We start from the raw sequence: 16,071 nt of genomic DNA, 5'->3' as shown, positions 1-16,071 counted from the left end.
ATCACTATAGTATTCTAAAGTTTGCAATTTCAACAACTGAATTTTGTCTCCTCTAATAGAGCTGCACAGTTTGGGCCCTTACTTAGGCGACATTTCCAAAGTAACTTCTATTCAGTTTCAAAGGGGTTCCTCTGAAGGAATCAAACTTCACAGTTGTCTCCCTTTCTCACCTTCCCACTCTTTGTAGGAAAATTGTGGACAGAGTCTGTTCTTAAGGAGCTTAATATCTGCTGAAGGGAACAAGGAAGATATGACATGTGCACAAATAAATATAATACAAGGTTGGGTGTGATATGTGCAAAGGAGAGATCCAGAAATCTGAATAGGGAGTGAGGATTTCAAACTGGGTGGAATCAAAGGAGGTTTTGCTGTTCATCCTTCCTTTCTTGAATGGGACCAATGACATCAGGAGGGTGATGTCTTGACTTGCTAGTGAATAGGATTAAGGGAGGAAGGGCTGTGCAAAGTCATCAGCCTCACTCTCTCCTGCAGAATCATTGGAGTCCAATGGCAAGATGTAAGTCAAGATGACTGTTGAGTTGATGGTCCAGCAGCTGGAATGTAGAGCCTCTACAAGAGATCCAGTGAGAGGCCTATTACACAGCAATTACAATCAGACTCTGAGCAATGAGGGCCACACATTCCTATAGAAAGTGGGTGGAATGGGATCATCAACCAATTTTTGATAATCCTACTTCATTTCTAAAATAATAAAGAAAAAATACTATAATGATGTAAGAGAAAGTGTCCCATATTCCTCAACTGCTACTAAGGGAATTAACAAGGTACTCTATGGCCTATCACTGTTACCAAGTGAGAAAGCCACTTTGAGTTATAAAATTGATCAGATAAAAACTAAGCATGAACAATTCCTGGATATCTCTATTAAACAAATCAATCAATCAAAGGTGTGAATTAAATTAAATGAAAATAAATAGTCACATGGCAATAGAAAAAGTGTTGGGCCTGGAGTCAGAAAGACTTTTCTTCCTGAGTTCAAATCTGGCTTCAGACACTTACTAGTTGTGTGACCCTGGGCAAGTCACTTAACCTGTTTGCCTCAGTTTCCTCATCTGTAAAATGAATTGTAGAAGGAAATGGCAAACCACTCCAGTAGCTTTTCCAAGAAAACCCCAAATGGGGTCAGGGAGAGTTGTGTATGACTAAAACTGACTGAACAACAACAAATGGTCACATAGAAAATGCCTTGTGATTGGTTGAAGAGAAGTCATGCTTTGTGGGGCTTAGCTAAATAAGTAAGTCAGTTATGAATCTAGCAGTCCATTAACTGTCTAGTCTAGTGTTACAATAGCTCTAGTCAAGACCCTGAGAGAAGACCACTTGGGGGGATAGTGATGGGGTACCTGGGGTCTAAATCAATTTGTAAAACCAGTTTGTTCAATTGTAACTGCAATTTGTATTGTAAAATTGTAATCTGTAAAATCCCTTTCCCAGCCTCAAACTCTGACCCTTCCCCCTATCCGAACTTGGCCTAGGCAACACCTTGTGACTCCTTTGTTCTTACTTAATCTCTTCATGTCTCCTCTGGTCCGGCCCAAATCTCATCTAAACTATCTATGCACTAAAGTCACAAGTTCCTCTCGATTAGCTCTAACCTTTATCTATGCACTGAGGTCCCTTCCCTCCATCCAGTCAGCCCTGATAATGGCAGCCCTACCCTTTAAAAGTAAAAGCATGTACCCCTCTCAAGGACTCATGCCCGTTTCTACGAAGCCGTAAAAATAAACTTCTACAACTCCAACTCCAATTAAGCCTGAGACCTTGAATTCTTTCCAGACGTTATTGCAGGTTTTCTGGTCTTAGATAAGATCAGAGTTCCTGCTGAACCTATTGGGAGCTATCCCTCATCAATAGGAGGGTAATCCTCCCTTTCCCCCTTGACCAGAGACTGACTTGATAAACTTCAAAATGTCAGAAGATTTGAATTTCTCACTGACTTCAATGCCTTGTTCCCAGAAGATAAGTGGCCAAGGACATCGGCATTTGTAGCAGGAGCCAAGTGCAAACAATAACCCACTAAGGAAAAAGAGCTTCAGGATTCTATAAGGGCACAGATCCCTTGAGCCTAGCAGAGAACTTGCACACAGCAAAGGAGAACTTTAGGTCTCCACAAAGAGAGAAGACTTCCAGATGCCAAGAGCTGAGTTACCCTTTTAATCACATTAGGATAAAATTGGGCTCACTCTTCCCAGGGCCCTCCAATGTGCAAAGGGAGGCTATGTTCCAGAATTTACTGGGGAATTGTTTCCATAACAAATCTTTACAGCTGTTTAGTAAATACTCTTTTTAAAAACTTAACTAAGGGAGGTTAATTGATAATCATTAGGTAGCACATAGGAGCAAAATGGTAACTCGGAATGAGCAGCTTAGATCCCCAAACTCCTCAGGGTTACCCTGAGGGGAAGAGTGATTCATTGCCCTTTGCATACCCAACCTCCCAGTACAGTGGGAGTTGAGATAATGGGGGGGGGGGGAATGGGGAAGAGGTAGGGGTGCTCCACTGGAATGAGTAGCTATTATAAATGCCTTTTCTTATTTTACAAGAGGTGTTTAGAGGTAGCCAACAGTGGAGAAAGGGAGGTAGGAGGACACCAAATCAATTAATCAATCAGTGAGCATTTTTAGAGGATCTATACTAGGTACTGTGTTGGACACCAGGAATACATAGACAAAAATTAATCAGTCAGGTTTTTGTGGTTACGAAGCCTGCTGGACCATGGAAATCTATCCTTCTACAACCTTCAACATGTAGGTTAGAGGAGCTGGTGTACTCTACAAATACTAAGGAGAGTACAATACAAACACCTACAGAATAAAATCGTGGAAATTTAGAAACAGAAGAAACCTTAGAAATAAATCATCTAGTCTAGTGCTTCTTAAACTATGGGTTGCAACCCCATATGGGGTTGTGAAAAATTTGGCAACAGTTAAAAGGTTTCTGAACACGCAATGACCAAAACTTAATTAAAAATTAAACATGTAATGAATCTGAGATGTTTCTGGCAGCATTTGCCCATGTTGCATAGGCAATTTCACCGCAGCCTTGGTTCTGAAGGCACAGCATGTGCATTTTGCACTATGCATACCCTTTGGCCATACAACATGAAGGAATGCTGTTGAAATACAAGTGAAGGCTGGGGTGCCCAGGTGGTTCAGTGAGTAAGAGCACCAGCTCTAGTGTTGGGATGACCTGGGGATCGAATCTGGGCTCAGATACTCAGCACCACATCCAGAAATAACTGGCCATGTAACCTTGAGCAAGTTACTTAACCCCGATTGCTTAAAAGAAATAAATAAAAATAGAAATACAAGAGAAGGGGCAGCTAGGTAGCACAGTAAATAGAGCACCAGCCCTGGAGTCAGGAGGACCAGAGTTCAAATCCATCCTCAGGCACTTGACATTTACTAGCTGTGTGACCTTGGACAAGTCACTTAACCCCAACTGCTCTGCTTTCCTTCCCCCATAAAAAACAAAATACAAATGGAAAAAATTTAATAAGGTCTGATCTAGTCCATTTAGTATCAGATTTTACAAGCAAGGAAACTTGGGTCTGGAGATGTGAGGAAGTTTATCCAAGGCTGAACTGTTACTGGCATCCAGGCCTCATTCTTTTTTCAAGACATGGCATGAATCAATGTCACTCAAGCACAGTTCTTGTCACGCAGTAGTTACTTAATACATTTTTATTGACTATTGACTCAATCTACTTGGGATCTATAGTCCCTGTTGCCTAGATCACCCTAGACACCTTTTGTTTAGTTCACACAGGGTTAATAGTCTTTAGAAACAAACAATTAAAAAGTAGGAGATGTGAAACAATCCTGTGCAATGGAAAGAGATCAGGAGAAACCTGAGTCAAATCCTACTTCCTACATTGCTATCAGAAGAAGTATACTGATCAGAGGGTGGGCAGGACTTTGTCCACTGACTTGGTGGATTGAGGAGGGAGCACACATGAACTCCCTCATTGTGATAACTTTCCCTTCATCTCTTTTCCAGAGGTGTGTCTTCCAAAGGTGTGTCCCTTGACCCCCCTTGACCAGGACCTGCTTTCTCCCCTAGCCCCTACAGCAACAAAGCCTTGAGCTCTCTGAGGGGCAAGCCTCCCCCTCCTAGTGTTGCTGTACCCCTCAAAGGACTGCACTCTTAACTGCCCTGCTCTGCCCCATCCTAAATTTACCCTAAGCAACAATTTCAGCTAGTTCCAGTTCTGCTAGCTGTGTGACCACTGACAAGTCACATCCCTTCCTGAAGTCTCAGTTTCCTCATTTATAAAATGTGAATAATGATATCCTATAGTGTCTACCTTATGGGGCTGTTGTGGAGTTCAAATGAGGTAATTATGGAAAGTAATTTGTGAACCTTAGAGGGTTATATAGAGGTCAGTTGATAAGACTAGTACTTTGAGTCATAAAAAAAAAAAACGTAGTCCCAGGAAAATGTGAAAAGTCAACATTATGATTAGCTGGTACTCTCTCTGAGTCTCAATTTGACCATCTGTAAAATGCAGAAGTTAGACTATCAGGGGTAAGGAACCTATGGCCTCAAGGTCACACGGGGCCCTCTAGGTCCTCAAGTTCAGCCCTTTGATATGGATTCAGACAAATCCAAAAAAAGATGATCTTTAAGGTCTGTAGGTTAGAGCTCTGCTTTGTTCTGATGGGGTTCTTGTTTTGTTTAAAACAGTACTTTCATGGAAGCTATTAATGACATAAAATAGCAAGGGTGTATATGTGCCCATCCCTGTGCACATACTTAAAGTACAGGTGTTCTTCCTTCACTCCCAGATTAATATTCATGGCAAGCAGGAACACTATGTGAGCCATGTAACTACAGTGATTAAAATAAATGTGTGTTGCCAATGATGAGAGCTTATTCCTGAGGCTAGAACAGACACTTGTAGTCAGTTTGAATTCTCTGAAACACTCCCATCTCATCCCATTTCTGATACACTTCTATTGGGAGTAAATGATGAATGGTCCATAACCATCCCCAGCCCTGACAGTGCTGCTCTATTCTCACAACCCAGTGTAGCTTCTATCCATCCCTCAAGGAAAAGGACTTTGACACACCTAAGATAGGGCCACCTATGCAATAGGTATCTGGACAAACACCTTGGCAGCCACTGCCATGAGATCAGTGCCATTTATAACACAAAGAAGCTCCCTATAACAGCCCTTTCAGGGGAAAAGATGAGACCAGCTTTCAAGTGACAATACTCCTGGGGCTAATGCCTCAAACACTTCATAGCAAGTTGGTAATAGAGAACACCTATTTCATTTTCTGACTACTCAGATTCCTCATTCCAGGCAGACTGATCTAGCTAGCTGCTCCTCAGACCTAGCATGCCATGTCCCACCTCCCTCCTTTGCACAGGTGTAATGCCAAGCAAAGGCAACTTCCAAGGTTCAAAATACCACCATAGCAGCCCTCGATTTTATTCAGTGACAAATTAAGAACAGAGAAAATAAAAATACAGCATAATTCAAAATACAGCATTCACCAAGTATAATTCAATAATTCCCAGTACTACTCCACCCCTGGAAGGTACATTCATTTAGTCAATCACAAAGCCCCTCTTTCTCAAATGGAGATTAGTTTCCAATCATAAACAAAGTACATTCATTTGGTCAGTCACAGATCACAAAAAGTCAAAAGTTTCCCACCCAAGATCACAACTGAAAAGGCCATCTACCCCTGAGTTACAAGCTTAAGATATTATCACAGCATTTAATACCCAAAGAGAGGTCTTTTCTTCATCTTGACCCAAGGCAAGTTCTCAGCAATCTCTGTTCCTGGGGAGACAAAGCTTAGTAAGGCCACAAGATACATTGCCAGTGTACTCATTAATTCATTCTCTGTCCGCAGAACAGTCCTAGGACCCCTGAAAACATCAGCAAGACCCTCTTCCAGGATTTCTGTAAACATACAACAAGAAAATCCTTCCTCAGGACTTCTGAACCAACATCGAGGTTCCAGAACCTCTGCAACAGCAGCACTGTCCTTCACCAGTGGACAGAATTCACTGTCTGTCTGCAGAACAGTCTCAGGAGCTCTGAACCAACAGCAAGGTTCCAGAACCTCTGCAACAACAGCACTGTCCTTCAGCAATGGAGGAATCTGGCAAAACAACATCAAAACAGACAGACAAAGTACCGGCATCACAGCCATGTCTCCTCAGTCCTTGGCAGCTCCTGGTGGCAGCTCTCAAAAGTCCTGGGCAGCTCAAACTGGCCCTTAGCAATCCTCTCACTCTCTCTGTCTCTGTCTCTCTCTGTCTCTCTCTCTGTGTCTCTCTCTCTCTCCTCTCTCTCTCTGTCTCTCTCTCTCTCTCTGTCTCTCTGTCTCTCTGTCTCTGTCTCTCTGTCTCTCTCTGTCTCTGTCTGTCTGTCTGTCTGTCTGTCTCTCTCTCTCTGCCCCCATGATTCTGCTTCCAAAAATTCTTCTGCCTCTCTTCCTCTGCTTGTGCCTCTCTAAGTCCATGGCACCAGCTCCTCCCCGTTCAGCCCTCTTTTCATGTCAACAAGTCCATCCCACAAGTGGGATTCACAAGCTCTGGGTTTTAACACTCAACCCGAAAACCAAGCCAATACAGGGGGATCTTTAAATTCCATTACTATTATAACAAGTCTAGCATAAACTTCCTCCTGATCACTGCCACCTCCTCCTAGTTCCCCCATCCTCAAATTAGCTTATATTTATTTAACTGTGTCCCTGTCATCATGCCCCCAGGATGATTTAAATTTCTGATAGACAGGAAAGTGTTTATGTTTATGTCTCCAGGGCCTAGTGCTCTGCTTTTCTGTATGTAAGTGAGTTAAAAAACATTTATTGGTTACCTGCTATGTGCCAAGCACTGAATGGTTTATACATAGTAGATGCTTAATAAGTACGTGTTGAGTTGGCTTGAAGGAAAACCTGTTAAGGCTTTGACTCCCATTCTAATGTCTCAGCCACACTGTGAACTTCTTCCTATCCCCTCTACTGATGCTTTGGCACAGGATATCTCCTGCACCTGGAATACACTGCTTTCTGTCTCTTACAATCCCCTGGCTTTCTCTCTCTCTCTCTCTCTCTCTCTCTCTCTCTCTCTCTCTCTCATCTTTTGGAGGGGGAAGGCAACTGGGGTTAAGTGACTTGCCCAAGGTCACATGGCTAGTAAGTGTTAAGTGTCTGAGGCTGATTTGAACTGAGGTCCTTCTGACTCTAGGGCAGTGCTCTATTCACTTCCACACCTAGATGTCCCACCCCTGGCTCTCTTAGAACATCATCTGTGTTCCTGCTTTCTACATGAGACTTTTCCTGATTTGTCCTAGCTGCTAATGCTCCCTCCCACCAAAAAATTAACCTAGCATTTATTTACTTGGTATATACTTTTATGTGTACATGTTGTTTCCCTTTATGTCAACTCTCTGAGGGTAAAGATTATTTTGGTTTTTGCTTTGTGTTCCTCAAATTTACTATAATTCCTGGCACATAGTCATTGGTTAATAAATGCTTTTTGATGGATTGACCTGGGACATATGACAGAACAAAAAAAAAATGACTCACAAGAAGTAGATGGCCAAGATAAGAAAAGAGATTCTAATAGGAACCTTTAACTGCCCTTGATAAATTTCAATCACCTGGTCTGGGTCAACTATATCCTTGGGTATTGAAAGAAGTGGAAAATGTGATTGCTGAGCCATGGTCAGTGATGAAAGACCATGGAGAATAGAAGTATTAAAAGACTAGAAAAGGTCAAATGTCCCAAGTTTTGAAGGATACAATAGAATCAAATAGGATGGAATAGAATAGAAGACACTACAAATTCTAGGTCAGTGAGCTTGACTTCAAATGCTAGGAAAACTCTATAGCAGATCTTTAAAAAGATGCATAGTGAATATTTAGAAAAGGAAGTAGGGATCCCAAAGAGCCAACATGACTTCAAGAATCAATCACACCAAACTAATTAACCCCTTTATTGACAAGGCTACTAAATAGTATCAATCAATGATGTCAAACTCCAATAGAAATGGGGACCACTAAAAATATGTAAGGAGCTCTGTAGGTACATATTGACTGAGAAAACCATATATTAACATTATCTACATTTTATTGTATTTTTATTTATTGTGTTAAATATTTCCCAATTACATTTTAATCTAGATCAGGCTATACTTGGGAGTGTTGTGGGCCATGTTTAACACCTCTGGCAAAACTAGCTGACCTATAGTTTAGCAAAGCATTTGATAAAATATTTCATATTATTCTTGTGGAAAATATGGAGAGATATGGACTCAATATTAATATAATTAGATGGATCCAGGAAAGGTTGAATGGCTAAACTCAAAAAGTTGTCATTAATGGTTCAATGTCTATTTGGCAGGAAATTTCCAGTAGATGTCCTAAGGACCTGTGCTTGGCCCTGTGCTACTTAATAATTTTATCAATGATTTGGATAGATGTTATGTTCATCAAATTGGCAGATGACGCAATGTTAAGAAGGTTGGCTAATGGACTGGATGACAGAGTCAAGATCTAAAAGGATTTTGACAGGCTATAACACTGGGCTGAATCTAATAAGATAAAAATCATCAGAGATAAATGTAAAGTCTTGCACAGGTTCAAAAGGTCAATTTCACAAGTACCAGATGAGGAAGGCATGTTTAAACTACAGTTTGCCTGAAAAAGATCTGGACGTTTTAATGGACTGCAAGCTCAATATGAGTCAGCATTATGACAGGGCAGCCAAAAAATCTCATCTTGGGCTGCATGAATAGAGGGATTCCAGGAATAAGAAGGTGAAAGTTCCTTGTATACTCTGCCCTGGTCAGATTGAAGGTGGAGTCACCTCAACAGGTATTTGTTAAGCCCTTACTATGTTCTGGGTATGCAAACACTTGCAGAAAGAAAGATAGCCCCTGCCCTTAAGAAGCTTACATTCCAATTGGGAAAGACAGTACCTAAAAAGGAAGTTGAAAAGAGGTTGAAGAAGAGAGATGAAGGTATTCTGGGACATTGTAGAGAAAGTCCAGGAGTATTGTGTTTAGTCTGGGATACCAAAGTATAGAAATGAAATTGAGGATAGCCAAGAAGGGTGAAGGACCCTGTCATGTGAAGACTAGATGAAGGAATTGGGGAATGTTTGACCTAGAGAAAATTCAGAGAATATGGCAACAGTGTTTAAATATTTGAAGGGCTACCAAGAGGAAGAGCAATTAGCCTTTTATTGTTTGGTCTGGTAGGGCAGAAGCAGGGGCAATGAGTAGAAGCAACAAAGAAACAAATTAAAGTTTGATGTCAGCAATTAGCCATTAAAGCTAAGGGAAAGTACAAATGGGCTTCCTCTAGAAGTAATAGGTTTCCCCTCTCTGGAGATATTCCAGCACAGACTAGGTGACCATTTGTCAAGTCTTTTGTAGTGGGGATTCTCACTTGAGCAGTATGGGTTGAACCAGATGGCCCCTGAGGTCTCTTCTGTGATTTCTGTAACTCATATTGATTTTTGGGTAATAGGTAAAGTTTCTTAAAATGTATGTCCCACAGCTGAAGTTATGGTTCTTCCTTCCTATTTTTTTTTTTTTTTTTTGCTTTTTTGCTCCCAAACCCAAAGCAACATAAGCTGATTTTTAAAAGTAACTGGATATTATTAGAGGCCCACAAACCTAACCACTATTTAGACTGCTGGATCTGCCCACTAGTGACTACTAGTTTTAGCAATTGCAGCTGCTCTAATGTCACATCCACTGAATTGGTTGTGATGACTAGGGAGTGAATGGTTGCTTTTGTCTCCTGAATTATTGACTTAAAATATGCTTTTAATGACATAAAATTGCAGTTCAGCCCCCAGAATAAGCCCATGTACAATTCAAATACAATACAGTTCATAAGAAACACACTGTCTCTGGTAATTAGTACATTTGCCAAAACTAACACATTGTGAATAGTCCACAAAAATGTAACAGTCTGAAATTATTGTCCTTTAAAATAAAGTGCTGAGTGCCCAATTCTTTGGCTTCAAGGTGTAATGTTCATCTGGGCTATGGAGAGAGTTGCAATTAGCAGAGGGATGCCATTATTCACCATGCTGTCCCTCCTACCCCATCCCTGAATCTATAAAGATACAGAGAGGTAACTAAAGGTCTTGGAAGGTACATAAAGGGGTTACTTTCTTAAATGGCACCCCACCTCCATTTGATCTCCAGTCATTTATTTTCTCAGCTATTACATAGGTTTTCCCTTCTTTCCATCTTCATTCTCTTTTGTTCACATGTGAGAAAATCTGGCAATGATTGAAATTAAAATTATTCTAAGGCAGTTAGAAGGGAACCTGGTCCTATTCTCTACTGTTATTCAGAAACACTCCCCCAGCCACCTTTCCCCATGAACCCACCAAATGAAATTATAGCTAAATTAAGCCTTAAGAGAAATGGATGCAAAAGGAAATGAACCAAATAAAAATTAAGTAACCTCATTTGTAATAAGATCAGCTGACATTTGCAAAGCCGAATGAGTTTACCTATATCCATTATTTCATTTGAACCTCATAACTTTGAGGTATTATCACCCCTTTACAAATGGGGAAACTGAGTCTTAGAGAGATTAAGTGACTTACATGGTTTTCAATGGAATTTCAATTACAGAGCCAAGGCTACAACTGAAGTCGTTACGCCTACTGCACTATCCTGCCTCTCTAGAGGGAGTGACCTGCTCTTGCTTCCTATAACTGGTTAATATTAACACAAAGACCTATTTCATGATAAAAAAAAAACCATAAAATTTGTGGGCAAGGATCACTTCTTCTCTCTTTTATCATGTAGCATTCAGCATAATGCCAGATCCAGGGAATTTAAGATGGAAGATGGGAACCAAGCTATGATTTCATCAGTGTAGGGATCTCCCATTATGGAAAGTCTCTTCACTGATATGATTGGCATCTTCTCTGTATTTTAGTCTTAAAGAGTTGCCTGAGGGCACTGGGATGTTTAGTGACTCATTCCCGGTAGGTTGTGTAGCTAGTCAGAGTCAGAAGAAACACTTGAACCCCCATCCCTTCCTTAATTCAAGCCCTGTCTTCAATCCAGGACCCTATACTGTCTTTCAGGCACTCAGCATACACTTAATAAAAATTTACTAAGAATGGAGAAATTCTTGTGATTTTATGTACAAAGAGAGAGTTTTCCTTCCATAATACGAAACTGGTATCTTTCCAAAGTCTTTGCAGGATCTCATGAGATTGAAAAGCTAGATTATATCAGAAAAACTAACTCGCAGTTTTCTTCTGGATTCCTCCAGAAGTGTGCCCCCGTTAAAAACTCCAGATGGTTTCCATTCCAAAATGTTTGGATATTTCCTCCTATGTAACTCCTCCCCCCCCCCCCATTTGGAATGGTTCTCAGTCTCTGATGTTTGTAAAGAAGTGTTTTTCGGGATAGATGATACATGACAATTTATATATAAACAATTCTGTCGCTAGATGAAAGAAGTCCTTGGCAGCTGGTAAAGTGAGGAGGGGAGATGTCATCACCTTGAAGAAATAACTCTGGAGCTGAACACTACCTAAGCTTTGAAGGAGTTGTAAACCCTTTAGGGGTGCAGTATGTGCCTGGCGATGACATTTGAAAATTCTCTTTTATATATAAGGCAAGGCATGCTACATTTAGCGCGAGCCTTATTCCATGCCCTCTTTCAAAAATTCTGAGAGTTGTTTTGGTGATACACTCGATTGCTGATGACGTCCGCGTCTCCCCTCCTTTCCCTTTGTCTGATCTCTGACTGTCAGGTAAAGGGCAAGAAGGGAGTTAAGAGCTCAGAACAACACCAATGCTAGCTATTCATTTGGAGTGCCGGGGGAGATGGACACTGTCCTCTCGGTGCTGTCTGGCTCCCCCAAACTTGATCCCAAGTGAAACCCACCGTGTCAGAACTCACACACACTTGAGACACTTCAGAGGGTCCCATCAGTTAGCAGCCGGCTCGGCAGCGGGGCAGCGGTGGGAAACACCGCTGAGTTCAACTTCACCTTCCCTTTCTGGGCCACTATAACCTCAACGTGAGTGCCCCTCAAGGAAAGGGCGTTTGCTGCTGTCGGGTTTCTCGACACCCCCGCCATCCTCTTTGGGGCTTTTCCCCTATGGGACCATGAGAATGACTGCAAGTGTACTGTCCTTTGGGAGAAATGGTAGTTAAGTTGCAAAGTCGCCGGTCTCTCTCTGGCCCCCGCTCCAATGCAGAGAAGCTGAGGAGGGCTGCCGTCACCTCCGCTGATGCTCTCAGCCGGAACCTCGGCGTGGAGAGGGCATCAGAGACCCTGGGGCAGCGAGCGATGGGTTGGCGTAAACCCCCAAGTCTCAGTGGCACCGTCTCGGGCAGTGCTCCAGCCGAATCCCCCTCCCCGATGACGTCCACGTACACCGTCCTTCCCCTGACAGTTCTCAACTTTGCTCCCCAGTCCCCCAGGGAAACTCTCCCGGTGCTTCCCTCAGGCTCTGACGCCTCTGGCTAGTGGATGTCCCGGGGTGGGCGGGATGGGGATTCACTGCCCGCCGGAGAGCCGAGACGAGAGGACTGTCTGAACCCCCAGATGCCCTGCTCAAAACTTGAAAAAGAGAAGTATCATGCATGCACCCACCTCGAAGAAAGTCACTCGGCTGCTCATCTTGGCTGCCTGCGGCCGCTCCGTTCACTAGCTGGGGCTGTGCCCGGCTCAGGCTACCCAGGCAAGAGCCTAGACGCCACGGCTTCCTTTCTCTCCCTCCTCCCCCCCCCCCCCCCCCCCCCCCCCCCCCCCCAACTTACCAGTGGTGAAGCGCTGGGAAAGGAGAGTCACGGAGCAGCATCCCCTAGATGCCCCCGTAAGGGGACGCCCCCCCCCCCCCCCCCACCTCCTCCATCCCCAACAGCAAAGCTAAGCCGGGGGTGGATAACGGCGCCTGCATCTCTGCTCCCAGCTCCGGCCAGCAGGCGGGGAGAACTGCCCAGCCCCTATCCATCACCAGCACGCCCGCCGGGGCTGCAGCTCCAGGCTAGATCAGGATGCGCTGGGGGAGGGAGACAGGGAGGCGGGGTAGTGGGGATCCAGCCCCAGGCTGGGGGAGGGGGGAAGGGGTGGTGCGTCCCCTTACGTTTGCATCTAGGGGATGCTGCTCCCTCGTCGGGTGACCAGCGCAGTCCTGGAAAGCAGTTGGTGAGACTTTCTTACCAGTGGTGAAGCGCTGGGAAAGGAGAGTCACGGAGCAGCGCCCCCCCCCCCCTTCCCTCCCTCCCTCCTTCTCCCAGGCAAACCTCAGTAACGTCAGTGTGGAGCCAAGAGCTGACTGCGCTCCTGCTCCAGCTGGCTGCTGACGACATAGATGTCTATCAGTGGCAACCAGGGCCCTGTCCTCGGATGCTTCTCGCATCGCTTCAAAGCGTTCCCTGGATTGCTTCTATTGCCCCGTGGTGGAAATACTGGCTCCTTTTCTCTGTTCTCTATTAGGACATAACTCATAGCCCTTGGGTAGAAGCATGTGCCAGCCAGAAGGCTGTCTCCCACTTAAGGGATAGAGTGATGAAGGAAGGGTGAGAGAGGAAGAGAGGGAGCTTTATTTCTTCCCAACTTGGAAATCCTGAAGGTGAAGAAGCTAGAATAGAAACCCTGTGACTTCTCCCAAGGGCAGGCACTTTTGTGCCTGGGCCTCACAATGCTTTCTGCCCAGACCAGAGGACCTGGACCAGAGTAACCTCAGCCAAATGAAGGTGGCAAGAAAAGTAGAAGGCTAAGGGGGCAAGTGAGAAAAATAGAGACGCTTTCATCCCCAAAACCCTGTAGCTAATTTGCGGTTCGATTTGCCTCCCCTGAAGGTCCTTGTAGGGCAGGAAGTAAGTTGGTTTGAACTTTGTATAACCCCATAGAAGGGGACCACCCACAGCCCTGCTCATTATTGCTTGATGATAGGATGAAGATTAAATGACTTTGTCTTCCAAATGTGAAGAAATGAACATGAAAACAGCTTTCACAATCTGCAGGTACTACATGGGTGTAATAGCTTACTGCTTTAAGACAATCTACTGCAAAAAGGAGTGGGTGGGCTTCCCTGGGAGTTTCATGTATGAGGCTAGGATTCTGAGCTTTTTGTTCACGAACCCCCTTTGGCAGTCTGGTGAAGCCTATGCTCGTTTTCGAATGATGTAGTTTAAAAAAAATCATAACGGAATAAAATGCCAATTTAGTGGTGAGTGAACAAAGAAAGATATATTTATTTTTTCCATATAGAAGTTCACAGACCCTCTGAAATCTGAAGACCTCCATGGTAACGACTCCTGATGTGGGATAATATTTATGTTGTCGGCTGCTGTTACTACTGATGCTAGTCACATGTACACCTGTAATTTAGAAGGACATATGAGGACAGGAGGCCCTTCCACACTGCATACCTATGAAAAACATCCTTTGGTTTGTAGCCACATCCTATTGTTTACAGGGGCGATGGAGAGGGAGAGGGAGAGGGAGAGAGGTAGTGTATTACAAAGAAGGAATTATAATTATTAGCATCATTATAATTGTTATCCATATAATTTTGATAAAGGGGGCATTAGAATAAAATGCAAATCTCTGGAGAATGTATTATATTGTGTACTTATATGAGTATATATTGTCTTCCCTATAGAATATAAACTCCTTGAAGGCAGGGAGTGTTTCATTTTTGTCTTTGTTTCTCCAGTGATTAGTACAGTACCTGGTACACAGTGGTCATTTAATAAATGCTTGTTGATTGCATATGGTGGTGTAGTGTGATGTTTAGGGAATGTCATACAATAGTTGGCCACAAAAGGAACATTCTAGAATACTTTGGGACATCTTAAGAATGAAGGTAATAGGGGTGGCTAGGTGGTGAAGTGAGTAAAGCCCTGGCCCTGGAGTGGGGAGGATCTGAGTTCGGTTCTGGCCTCAGACACTTAACACAAAAAAAACTAGTCATGTAATTTAGCAAGTTACTTAACTCCAATTGTCCTCCAAAAGGTCAAAAAAAAAAATGAAGGTAATGGTGAGGGAAAGGGTAGAAAGAAATATGATAACAGCCAGCTTCTTGCTGAACCCTTCTGTTCTGCTCTGTGACCTTAGGGAGGTTAACTACCATTTCGGAGCTGTCTCCCCTTCTATTCCAAGAATGAATATGAATCCCTCTCACTATGAAGTTTCCTAGGAGATTCCCTTCTCTCTTCCATAGACAGTAGAAGAATGTTTTCTTGTTGTTGAGTCATTTTCAGTCATGACCAACTCTTTGTAACTTCCTTGGGGTTTTCTTGGCAAAGATACTGGAGTGGTTTTGCCATTTCCTTCTCCAGCTCATTTTGCAGACAAGGAAACTGAGGCAAACAGGGCTAAGTGTCTTGCTCAGGGTCACATTAAGTGTCTGAGATAAAAACAGAACTCAGGAAGATACAGTCTTCCTGACTCCTCAGTCTATCCACTGAGCCATCTAGTACCCAACACATCATTTTCCTTTTTTTAAAGAAGTTTTATCGATTTTTTTGCTTTCACATCACATCCATTTTCAAAAAGTTTTGGGATTATTTTGAAAGCAGTTCAACTGGACAATGGCAACACGTAGTCAACATTCTACATTCATAGTCCCCACTTCTCCAAAGAAAGAAAGGAGATATATTTTTCTTAACTTTTCTCTAGGGACAAATTTGGTCACTATAATTACACAGCATTCAAATTCATTTTATTGTTCTTTTCACTTGCACCAACCTGTCATTTTTGGAGGATCTGAGTTATTCCCCATCCCTCAGAGCCTTGATTAGGGAAGGGAGTGGTGAATAAAGGACGTTGGTTCTACATATTTGCCTTGTGGGATTGCAGATTGTCTTTGTTCAAAGGCTTCCTTGTCACAGATGGCTATGTTCCAGGTTGGCCTAGTGACTACTGTTGCCTATTTAAGATTACATAGTTAAGCCAGTTGAAGTTGAATCTCACTATGACTCTGCAGAATGTATTCTCCTTCTCTAGAAGCTTAATGTTGAGCAATCAGGAGATGGTATGAATGTGACTTTGTGAAGCAATGGCCAGGAGGAGGTTGGTG

At 43.1% G+C, this 16,071-nt stretch overlaps 1 protein-coding gene across 3 annotated transcripts in view; it reads right to left on the bottom strand.

The window, feature by feature from the left end:
- LOC138147877 (very-long-chain enoyl-CoA reductase-like) overlaps window positions 1-12,789 on the bottom strand; it is an 86,656-nt gene extending 73,867 nt beyond the window's left edge. For all 3 annotated transcript variants that reach the window (XM_069070542.1, XM_069070543.1, XM_069070544.1), the window contains exon 1: window positions 12,636-12,789. In XM_069070542.1, coding sequence (XP_068926643.1) covers window positions 12,636-12,662 — 27 coding nt within the window. In that variant the 5' untranslated portion in view covers window positions 12,663-12,789. The remainder of the gene's footprint in view (window positions 1-12,635) is intronic.
- Between the last annotated feature and the right edge of the window lie 3,282 nt (window positions 12,790-16,071).

This window comes from Petaurus breviceps, unplaced genomic scaffold (genome assembly GCF_028583685.1).
Source record: "Petaurus breviceps papuanus isolate PSGF00001 unplaced genomic scaffold, PetGlider_PUasm1.0 90808, whole genome shotgun sequence".
Classification (NCBI taxonomy): domain Eukaryota; kingdom Metazoa; phylum Chordata; class Mammalia; order Diprotodontia; family Petauridae; genus Petaurus; species Petaurus breviceps.
The sequence above is the reverse complement of the archived record's forward strand: the minus strand, read 5'-3'. Positions and strand labels throughout refer to the sequence as shown.